General features: G+C 46.0%; 3 protein-coding genes across 3 annotated transcripts; 2 read left to right on the plus strand and 1 right to left on the minus strand.

Moving 5' to 3' along the window:
- Window positions 1-4,713: 4,713 nt before the first annotated feature.
- LOC121813701 lies at window positions 4,714-7,393 on the plus strand. The gene is made up of 2 exons (XM_042217592.1): window positions 4,714-7,054; window positions 7,350-7,393. Exon 1 carries the CDS (start codon window positions 5,452-5,454, stop codon window positions 6,622-6,624), a length of 1,173 nt encoding a protein of 390 aa, XP_042073526.1. The 5' UTR covers window positions 4,714-5,451; the 3' UTR covers window positions 6,625-7,054; window positions 7,350-7,393.
- A 1,724-nt stretch (window positions 7,394-9,117) lies between these two features.
- On the plus strand, window positions 9,118-9,918 carry LOC121813702 (leukocyte elastase inhibitor-like; the record flags this gene model as incomplete). The annotated part of the gene is given in 3 exon segments (XM_042217593.1): window positions 9,118-9,207; window positions 9,279-9,459; window positions 9,587-9,918. Coding segments are annotated over 3 exon segments (498 nt in total), but the record flags the coding sequence as incomplete, so codon positions are not given.
- Window positions 9,919-10,543: 625 nt separating this feature from the next.
- On the minus strand, window positions 10,544-11,720 carry LOC121813703 (transcription factor 7-like 1-A; the record flags this gene model as incomplete). The annotated part of the gene is given in 3 exon segments (XM_042217594.1): window positions 10,544-11,353; window positions 11,463-11,496; window positions 11,613-11,720. Coding segments are annotated over 3 exon segments (888 nt in total), but the record flags the coding sequence as incomplete, so codon positions are not given.
- Between the last annotated feature and the right edge of the window lie 29 nt (window positions 11,721-11,749).

Here is an 11,749-nt window from a genome sequence, read left to right on the forward strand (position 1 = left end):
ATTTGCCACACGGAGCAGCGCGAGAGTAAAGCACGAGGGAGGGGCTAATAATCGGCTCAGTCATTTTTAATGATCGTTGAAAGCCCAGATCGTAATCGTGATTAAAATTCGATTAATTGAGCAGCCCTAGGTCAAAGCCCTCCGTGTTGCACTCTCCAGCAAGGTACCGGTGCATTTGAAACCAGGTGAGGTGTATACTTTGAAAGCCATCTGCCACACTAAACCTGGGAGCGATAAATTTCAGGCTCTTGTGTGTAGCTCGGAGGACACACCTACACCAGGGGGGTTTATCATCTATGACCAGATAGTTGATGTAAAACCTATGTCTCACTGTAAGTTTAAAGTTGCGGTCAAAAATGCCTCTCGGCGGGGCATCACACTGTATCCTGGAACAGCTATTGCTGAGTGCTCCCCCATTGATTGGGCAGTTCCTGTTGCACTCCCTGATCTGAACCCCCAGCCCGAAGATGCTCCTCTGCAGGCACAGTCCCTGCTAGCTTCTCATAGCGAGGACAGTAACCAATCTGCCGTGCTTCTTGGCCTTGATTTTGGGGACAGCCCGATATCACCACAATTCAAAGAGCACATACAGGCTAGAATTGTCAAAGAAGCATCAGATGCTTTCTCGAAACATGATCTTGACGTTGGTAGTGTGACGGGGGTCAGTCACCGCATTGAGTTAGAACCCCATGTCCCATTCAAAGAGCGGACAAGACGTGTTTCGCCCGCGGATTTCAATGATTTGAAAAGACACCTCCAAGACCTTTTGGCAACAGGCATTATAGAGGAGTCACATAGCCCCTATGCCTCTCCAGTAGTGCTTGTTAGGAAAAAGAATGGGGAACTGCGAATGGTTGTAGATTACCGGAGATTAAACAACCTCACCAAAAAGGACGCATACCCATTGCCTCGTATAGAGGAGACGTTCACTCTGCTCTCTGGTTCAAAATGGTTCACTGTTTTAGATCTCAAGAGCGGGTACTATCAACTTGAAGTTGAGCCATGTGATCGACCCAAGACAGCATTTACAACGCCGTTTGGAACATGGCAATTTCGGAGGATGCCTCAAGGCTTGACTAACTCCCCTGCCACGTTTCAACGGACCATGGAGAAAGTGATGGAGGGAATTAACCTCCAGGAGGTTGTTGCATTTCTAGATGACCTCATAATCTTCTCCAACTCACTGGAAGAGCATGAAGAGAGGGTGATGAAGGTCCTTAAGCGCATTGCTGAGTTTGGTCTGAAGTTATCCCCTTCTAAATGCAAGTTCTTCCAAACCTCCGTGAAATATCTGGGGCATGTAATATCTGCCCAGGGGATCCAGCCTGACCCAGACAAAATTACTGCTGTGAAAGACTGGCCATGCCCACAAACTGCCAAAGAGCTTCGGTCATTCCTAGGTTTCACGGGGTATTACAGGCGGTTTGTGAGGGATTATTCTTGCATTGTCAGGCCTCTCAATGACTTGTTAAAGGGAGAACTAGCCCCCAGGCATAAAGGCCAAAAACATTGGCCACGAACAAAGTCACCCTCACTTGGGGCAAAATGGACCCCTGCCTGCCAGGCTGCTTTTGACCTTATCGTTGAAAAACTGATTTCAGCACCTGTTCTGGCTTTCGCCAACTGGCAGCTCCCGTACGTAGTACACACAGATGCCAGTATGTCAGGCCTGGGAGCAGCGTTGTATCAGGTTCAAGACGGCCAGACTCGAGTAGTAGCTTATGCTAGTCGTGGCCTCTCCAAAAGCGAAAAGAATTACCCTGTACATAAATTAGAATTTCTCGCCCTCAAGTGGGCAGTAAGTGAGAAGTTCCATGATTATTTGTATGGGGCTAATTTCAAGGTGCTGACTGATAACAACCCTCTGACGTATGTGTTGACCAGTGCGAAGCTTGATGCTGCAAGTCACAGATGGCTTGCTTCGCTGTCGATTTACAACTTTGACATACACTACAAATCTGGCCAACATAACACTGATGCTGACGGGCTCTCTAGGAGGCCTCATGGACCCTCAGAGGAGGACGAGGAGTCCCTGGAGACAGACAGAAGAATCTCCAGCATGCTGGACTGTGCTAGCTTGTCCCCTGAGGAGTTTAAAGTTCTCGATGGGGAGGCAATGAGTACTGTGTGTAAGCGTCATAGTGTCAATGTCAACACGATCTTAGGTGAAGGCACACAGACAGTCGACACTGTAATCCCTGCCGTGGAAACACTCTTGTGCAATGACAGTGCGGTTCCTGATGACCTTGAGGATCCGGTCCCCCTACCTGGCCAGTCAGCCCTACCAGGAATGTCTATGGTGGACTGGTATCAGTTACAGAGAAATGACAGCTCTTTAGCCCGCATCATAGGCATTTTAGAGGCTGGGGATGAGACTTTTGACAGAAAGTCTGAGGAACCTGAGGTGGTTCTGTTTTTACGGGAGAAATCAAAGTTACTTCTAGTTGATGGGGTGCTATACCGTAGAGTTTTTGATCAAAAGGGGAAGGCCTTCCATCAACTTGTCATCCCTAATAGCCATCGAGAGAGAGCTTTCCAAGGTGTTCATGACGAGACAGGTCACATGGGTATTGAGAGAACCTTAGAACTGGCTAGAGCGAGGTTTTACTGGCCAAAAATGGCTAGCTACATTGAGAACAAATGTAAAACATGTGAGAGGTGTGTGAAACGAAAGGCACGAGTGCAGAAAGCCTCTAAACTTGTCAACATCAAAGTCAGTGGTCCCCTCGAGTTAGTGTGCATAGATTTTCTGACAATAGAACCCGATTCGAGAGACACCAGGAACATCCTAGTACTAACTGATCATTTTACAAAATATGCACAGGCATATCCCACGAGAGATCAGACAGCGAAAACGGTGTCCACAGTGTTATGGGAGAACTTCATCAGTCACTACGGGTTTCCTCGCAGAATCCATAGTGATCAAGGTGCTTGTTTTGAATCTGAAATAGTGGCAGAGCTTTGTAAACTAGCAGGGATTACAAAGTCCCGTACGACACCCTACCATCCACGTGGAAATCCAGTGGAAAGGTTCAACAGGACTCTGTTGGACCTCCTCGGAACTCTGGAGGATAAGAAAAAAGAGGAGTGGAGGAAGTATGTTCGCCCCCTTGTACATGCTTATAACTGTACAAAACATGACGCAACTGGAGAAGCGCCCTTCCTTCTGATGTTTGGTAGAGAGCCACGCCTTCCGATTGATCTCTGTTTTGGACATAGTCCACGTGGCCACAGCACCAGAACACATATTCAGTATGTACGAGAACTAAAGAGTAGGCTGAAGTATGCATATGACCTAGCCTCAAGAAATGCTGAGAAGAGACAATTGTTGAACAAAAGACGCTGGGATGCTAAGGTTACTGCCCTTCCATTGGAAGTGGGTGACAGAGTCCTGGTAAGGAATCTGAGCCTAAGAAAGAAACACAAAATCTCTGATAAGTGGGAGCCTATTGTGCACATCGTTGTTAAGCAGACGGATGAGTCTATCCCAGTTTATGTGATTAGGCCAGAGGATGCAGAGGGCAGAGAGCGAGTTCTGCATCGTGACATGCTTCTTCCCTGTGGGTTCTTACCGGTTAACCTGCAATGTGACAGTCAGGATGTGCTAACCAGTCCGGTTCAACCTCTCATGAGAGGGGATGCAGGGAGCAACACAGAAGAAACTCGGCTGGAGGAGGAGTTTGGGCAAGACGAGGAAATAAACTTTACATCCAGCCAATTTCCTGACAATGACTTGTTGGCGGATCAAAGGGATGTTCTGGGAGAACAGGAGGCGTCCCAGCCACAGTATCCTCTGAATCCTGGGGCACCTGAATTCATTGTAGATCTGACAGGATCGGAGACAGCAAACGATGAGGAGGTGCTCAGCCCAGCCCCAACATGTGGTAGGCCACAAAGGAGGAGAGTGCCACCGGCTTATCTCAGTGACTATCAGGTCGGCTACAAAGTCGATTGTAAGCATCACAGTTTCAATGCGCCGATGACACTTGCATTGCTCAATAACTTTTTCCTGTCATTACAACAACAGATTGCTGGGTTAGTGCAATCTCTGTCGGGTGATAGTGACGGGGACGTCACACTTTAAGCAGGGGTGGATGTAACCCAGTGTTAATTTGGTTATCTGATATTGTGTGATATTCAGTATATATGTATATACCTATATTGGGTGTTATAAAATGTTCTTCAATGATTTTGAGTTTTTTATTGCTATTGGTTTGCGGCTGCTTTACGACAGTCGACTGTGGTAGTACATCCTAGCGGGAGGGGCTATGAGCTCACGTGGCTTGTAGCTGTGCCAGAGAGCAAGCTTGGGTGAGCTAGCGGGGAATATCTCCTTCTGCAGTAGCCTTGAAAAGGATTATTGTTCGTTCTCCTGCCAGGTAAAAATCTGTTTCGTATGTATATTATACTATTCCATGTGTTATCATGTGTTTGCTATGATGTGATGTGTAGTGATGGTTATTAATGTGCTAATCGAGGCTAAGCTAGCAAGCTCGACGATTAGCCGCCATGCTAAGCGGACGTTGGTAGCCAAGTTCGTATGTCACTATGGGGCTATGAGCTCACGTGGCTTGTAGCTGTGCCAGAGAGCAAGCTTGGGTGAGCTAGCGGGGAATATCTCCTTATGCAGTAGCCTTGAAAAGGACTATTGTTCGTTCTCCTGCCAGACGCCTCGCTGCTGTGCTGCCTCGCTGCTGTGCTGCCTTACTACTACTGTGCTGCCTTACTGGTGCCATTAAAGGACAACCGGCCGCCATCCCTTCATCCATCCGGACCTTGAGTATTTGGACCGAAGTACTCACACACACGCCCGCACTCAGTGTCATACACTCTCTTTATTTTGCTGGCCAGCTAATACCATTGTTTTGTTTTGTTTTGTTTTGTTTGCATTCACAAAGACTATCCAAAGACATTTTGGTTATTGTCAAATAGACACTCTCTGATTACGGACTGAGGAGGTTGTGGTGTTACAACCCCAGGACTGAGAAAAAGGACTCTTTACATAATATATTCACTTGTCTCCTGGTTAGGAAAAGTGACTATTGATGGAAATATTTTTCTTCTTTTTGTCTTTATTTACATTGTATCCCAGAGAGGTTTTAAGTTGTTCAGGTTGAAACGTTTGCACTTAAAGTCGGTTAAGTTTCCTTTGATATATCAGTGTCAAGCTAATGTTTAAGAGGGTATGTTAAGGACAGATGTGCTCCAGTCCGTCAATCCTTTAAAGTGCTGGACACCGATGGTAAATTGCCATCAGACCCTAAATAAATTGTCCTCTGCTGTTATCCATATTGCTTCACTCATTCTTTGGTGAGTAGACGTATTGGTTACAACTAAGAGTAGTAGGAAAAAATTGGCGCCCGAACAGGGACTGGAGCGCATCATTAACTTTATCCTGAAGCACATGCACAGACATCTGTGAATTCATCTACTGCTTTGCAGAGAGAGACAATGGAGTTTTGTGACAGGTATGGTTTTGATCCAGAGTACACTGTTTTGTTAAAAGGGGCTAAAGCCGAGATTAAACTACAAGAGGTGCAAAGAGCATTTGCTTTGCTGGATCACGTGGTCAAAATTCAACAAATAGATAGTCTCCCTAACACTATTTTGTGTCAGTTCACTGAGTCCATTACCCCAATGCTCATAGATGGAGAACATTCAGCAGATGGGGAGTGTTGGGAGGTTATTCAGATAGATGAGTACTGTCCTCAGGGACCTGACAGTTTTCACCTGGCGCATGATGTGGTCCCCCTCGCTCGAGCAATTGATGATGTGACTGCTAGTTTCAGAGAACAAGTAAACGAACTGGCATTAGCATATAATGTGAGCCCCATGACTTTAAATCAGGCTGCAGTGAGCCACATGTGTGGGAAAAATGATACATATAAGGGGTTAGCTACCTCAACTCCTGCCTTGGGAGTTAAAACTCAGTCCACACCCGGTCCCAGGTCAACTGCCGCCTGTGATGATGGCCATGTGCCCAAGGCTAAACAGGCACTTGATGCGGACTCCCTGCTTGTTGATCCTTTGCCAGCGGAGGTTCAGAGAGTCATTGTGGAGCACATTGTAAAACATGACTCGCCCATGCACACTCCCTCTGGTTTTGAGCTCCGCTCATTTTCAGGAAACTCTCCAAAACCCCCTAATGAGGTAGAGTACAGGGTATGGCGACTTAGAGCTAAACAGGTACTAAATGACTCTACCCTTTCCGAAGGGCAGCAGCGCCGTGGTTTCCTCGATAGCTTGGCTAGCCCTGCTTTGAATGTAGCCCTTTCTATTGGGTCTCAAGCACCACCAAAAGACTATCTTGATGAGCTTGACAAGGCTTATGGCAATGTCACTGGAGGTGAAGAGCTGTATATCCAGTACCTAGAGACTCATCAGAATAGTGGAGAAAAGGCATCTGATTACTTGCGCCGACTCCAGACGTTGCTGCAGGAGGTAGTTGACGGTAACGGCAGGCCTTCTGGCACCCTCCCACAGCACTGGATGCTTGTACCAGAGGGCAACTGGAGAAAAAGAAAAAAAAAAAAGAAGAGGAGTGGAGGAAGTATGTTCGCCCCCTTGTACATGCTTATAACTGTACAAAACATGACGCAACTGGAGAAGCGCCCTTCCTTCTGATGTTTGGTAGAGAGCCATGGCTGCCGATGACACTTGCATTGTTCAATAACTTTTTCCTGTCATTACAACAACAGATTGCTGGGTTAGTGCAATCTCTGTCGGGTGATAGTGACGGGACGTCACACTTTAAGCAGGGGTGTATGTAACCCAGTGTTAATTTGGTTATCTGACATTGTGTGATATTCAGTATATATGTATATATCTATATTGGGTGTTATAAAATGTTCTTCAATGATTTTGAGGTTTTTTTTATATTGCTATGGGTTTGCGGCTGCTTTACGACAGTCGACTGTAGTGGTACATCCTAGCGGGAGGGGCTATGAGCTCACGTGGCTTGTAGCTGTGCCAGAGAGCAAGCTTGGGTGAGCTAGCGGGGAATATCTCCTTATGCAGTAGCCTTGAAAAGGATTATTGTTCGTTCTCCTGCCAGGTAAAAATCTGTTTCGTATGTATATTATACTATTCCATGTGTTATCATGTGTTTGCTATGATGTGATGTGTAGTGATGGTTATTAATGTGCTAATCGCTAATCGAGGCTAAGCTAGCAAGCTCGACGATTAGCCGCCATGCTAAGCGGACGTTGGTAGCCAAGTTCGTATGTCACTATGGGGCTATGAGCTCACGTGGCTTGTAGCTGTGCCAGAGAGCAAGCTTGGGTGAGCTAGCGGGGAATATCTCCTTATGCAGTAGCCTTGAAAAGGATTATTGTTCGTTCTCCTGCCAGACGCCTCGCTGCTGTGCTGCCTCGCTGCTGTGCCGCCTCGCTGCTGTGCCATTAAAGGACAAGCGGCCGCCATCCCTTCATCCATCCGGACCTTGATTATTTGGACCGAAGTACTCACACACACGCCCGCACTCAGTGCCATACAGTCTCTTTATTTTGCTGGCCAGCTAATACCATTGTTTTTTTTGTTTTGTTTTGTTTGCATTCATAAAGACTATCCAAAGACATTTTGGTTATTGTCAAATAGACACTCTCTGATTACGGACTGAGGAGGTTGTGGTGTTACAACCCCAGGACTGAGAAGGACTCTTTACATAATATATTCACTTGTCTCCTGGTTAGGAGAAGTGACTATTGATGGAAATATTTTTCTTCTTGTCTTTATTTACATTGTATCCCAAAGAAGTTTTAAGTTGTTCAGGTTGAAACATTTGCACTTAAAGTCTGTTAAGTTTCCTTTGATGTATCAGTGTCAAGCTGATGTTTAAGAGGGTATGTTAAGGACAGATGTGCTCCAGTCCATCCAATCCTTTAAAGTGCTGGACACCGATGGTAAATTGCCATCAGACCCTAAATAAATTGTCCTCTGCTGTTATCCATATTGCTTCACTCATTCTTTGGTGAGTAGACGTATTGGTTACACTTTCACCGAAGGTTTTGATGGGAGAGCCATTAGCCGCTGTTAGCAATGGCCCGCAGCCCTCAGCTAGCCTGTCCGAGCCAGCCGGGGGAAGAAGGCTCTTCTGTGAGCCGGAGTCCACCAGGAAATGCCTCCCCGAGCGTGAGTCCTCTAAGAAAAGCAGCCTTTCCTTGTTGCCAGCGGTCGCGGCTGCTACAGAGCGCTGACATGCCCGTTTCCCTGGGTCTGGAAACTGCAAGGCGGGAGACAGCGCCGTGCCTTCGCTCCAAAACGCTGGTGATAAAAACAAAGCCCCTTTCCGCGGTGCCGCCGTGCAGCGATTCCGGCCACCGTGGACGAGTCGGAGGGCCCCTGGAGCATCGGTGAGGGGGCGGGGGAAAACGCTGGTGAGTCCTGAACAATCGCCTGGACGCCGAAAGTCCTGGTAGCCAGGAGGATGCGATCCGCCTCTTCCGCAAGGGAGCGGTAATCCTTCGTGGCCAATAGCGGGGAGTTGGCAAGGCCAGCGCGCACTGGAGCCGGCTCGCGTCGTTCACGTCAAAGACCCGGCTCTAAGACCCATTTCGTTCGCGAACGACCCATCACTACTCTTCAGCTTTGTTGCCTCTTTTCGGCACACCTACCTATCCCACTCATCCACTTTATCTGCTCATGGCAGATTTACCCACACTGAGCACTCCTTGGATTAAGGTAAATTGAAGCAGGTGATTATAAAAAAGACACACAGTCTTATCATCTTATCCTTGTGCAACACCTAAAAGCACTCTGTTCATTTGTTTGCTAGATTAGCCGCTAGCATACACACACTGTGTTAGAGGCTTGTTGCTACCTAGTTAGCGATGCTACACACCTGTTACTGTGTATTTTTCAATGATTCAGCACTCCTTGGATTTTTAGACAGTAATGAGATCATGTGCACACTCCACAGAGGTCCAGAGTCCAAATGTGACCTCTAGCACCAAACGCTTGCTGCAGTTGTTGGTGTCAGAGGTGACACACAAGGTATCAGGTTTTCTGTGCGATTACCTTTCACTTTTTCATCTTTTACAAATATCAGCCTAAATTTCTAGATTAGGAAGTCAGACCATCTTTGATGGAGTAATAAATAAAAACAATGTTTCTGGACAGATTCTTGAGATGCCGTATAAAGGAAATGACCTCAGCATGCTCATATTCCTGCCTAATGACATAGAAGATGATACCACAGGCTTGGAAAAGGTAAGATGCACTTACCAGTACTTTAATGTCCAGTTTCAATCAGACAAGCTAGTGACACTGTATCCACACAGCTGGAGAAGGAGCTGACCTATCAGAACTTTGTGGACTGGACTCGCCCAGACATGATGAGCCCCAACGAGGTTGATGTCAAGCTCCCTCGATTTAAGATGGAGGAGAAGTATGACTTGGAGAAAATCCTGACCAACATGGGAATGGAGAACGCTTTTGACATCTACAAGAGAGACTTCTCTGGTGAGAAATATTGCACCAATGAGACACACTGAATCAATTATACAGTTATATTGAGAGCACAAAAACTGCAAAACATCATCTGGTAAAGAATAAAACACAACTGATTTCTGGGCTCTTCATCTACTAGGAATGTCTCCAGCAAATGACCTGATAGTGTCCAAAGTTGTCCACAAGGCTTTGGTGGATGTAAATGAAGAAGGAGCTGAGGCTGCTGCTGCCACTGGGGTTGACATGGAAGTCCGCTCTATAACGATTCCCGCTGAGTTTGTTGCCGACCATCCCTTCATCTTCTTCATCCGACATAAACCCACCAAGAGCATTCTCTTTGTGGGCCGGTACTGCTCACCCGAGTAAACACGAGCTGACATGACATGAATTAAACATAAAACATTATATACAGTATAAGATTTTGTAAGGTAAACCTAGTTCATACAAATGAAGTAAAGAAAAGTTATTAAAACAAAACGTGCCTTGCTGTTTATTCTTTCAGTGTCCCACAGTAGCACATTTCCTGCTAGGAAAATGTCAGAAGTCACATCATTTCTGTAAATTGGGAAGTAACTGTAATACATCAAGTCACCTCTGTCTCTTGTTACCAGGACTTTTTAAAATGAATGGTGCAACATGGAAAGAGGCCGTACACAAGAGTTTAGCTTTGAGCTCAATATGCGATGATCCTTTCAGCCATGACATCTCTGACATGGGAAACCAGGGAATTTGATTAGAAGATGGTGAAGGATTTTCTTTTCAGTTAGAAACTGGATTTGTGTAACATGGTGGTGAAAAGCCCCCAAAGAAAGCAGCATATGATCAGTCGCTATATTGCATTTAATACAAACGTCCTTCGTGTATCCTTTGAATACAGAACAGATCATTTCTGATATCTATGAGTAAACCCAACGAGCACGTGTCCCAAAAGACCCCACAGTGTTTTTATCTGGCTTTTCCCTGACAGTTAGTGGACACTGACAGATGTGTGCTGAATATGAAAGGAAACAAAAGAACTAAAGAAGGTTTGCAGGGTTAAAAACAAGAACTACATGAAGGTTGTTTCATCCTGCTGTAACTTATGACAGAAGCATCTTTTGTTTGTTTTTTATTTATTTACACAAAGACAGATGTTGAAATAACAGGAGTAACAGTTTCATTCAATTGAAATCGGTCCAATAGTCTATAGTGAAATTATTGTTTTTCATTAGTTGGCAAAAGATGGGGGTTGTTGACTGCAATTCAGTGAATGCAACAGGGGAGGACGCCAGTTTGGATGGAGGGGAATCAGCAGGACAGATGAGATTTTGTTTAGGAGTCGAGTAGTTGTGTGAATGAGGAGAGGAGAGCACATTAGACTGCTGAGAGACGGGGAGGTAGTCAAGCACTGACCACATGTCTTCTTGGATTTCAGCAAAACAGATGGGCTCATCTCGGTCTTGAAATAATTCAACTCGGGGTTGAACTGATGCAGTTTGAGAGGCATCTACAGGAGAGGCAGGGGTGGGTGAGGGCTGCTGAGACTGCGCAGTGATGGGGAGGGGGTCGAGCTCTTCCAGCACTGACAGCAGTTCTTCCTCACTGTCTGCGACAAAGGCTTCCTCTGTCTGGAACTGAAGGGCTGCAACAGGGGAGTCCAATGAGGTGTCCTCAGGGAAATTCATGTGAGAGGCAGGGGAGACCTGATTTTCTTGACAGAGAGGTGTGTAGGGTGATGCCTGTGTGTTTGGCAGTTGCAAACACACTGGCTGCTGGCGAGGCACGCTGCTGTCATCTGGCTTTGTCTGTGGCTGCTCATGTGGCTCTGTCAGAAATGAATGAGAAGAAGAAGATGGCTGTGACTCAGCTGGCCTCATACGCAAGTTGTTGGCTTGTTGAGCTTCTTCTTCATGTACAGATGCAGATTCTGCAACGCAAACAAAAATACATTAAGTCTTCTTTTTTCAACACATTTTGTCTCGTTTTCATCACATTTCTTATGTCAGATGCTGTGATACCAAGAAATCTTCTTTCACCTTTTCTAAGTCTGATTCTCTTCCTCTTCTTGCCCTGAAAACAAACACAGAGTTTTCATTAGCTGATACAAACTCTGTGCAGTGACTGTTTCATCATTCAGTGCAGTGATGCACACATGTAGGAACTGCATGTTGGCACTTTGGACATACATAGTTTTCTTTGGTCGACCAGGCTGGATGCTCTTTGGCATGATTCTGTCTTTCTGTTTCAGCCTGCTTGAAATATCTGGCTTTCTGGTCGTTTGAAAGCGACTTCCACTGTGGACAGAAGATCATAAGAACACACT

The sequence above is a fragment of the Haplochromis burtoni genome, unplaced genomic scaffold (genome assembly GCF_018398535.1).
Source record: "Haplochromis burtoni strain Fernald_Lab_line unplaced genomic scaffold, NCSU_Asbu1 Contig_2297, whole genome shotgun sequence".
Lineage (NCBI taxonomy): Eukaryota > Metazoa > Chordata > Actinopteri > Cichliformes > Cichlidae > Haplochromis > Haplochromis burtoni.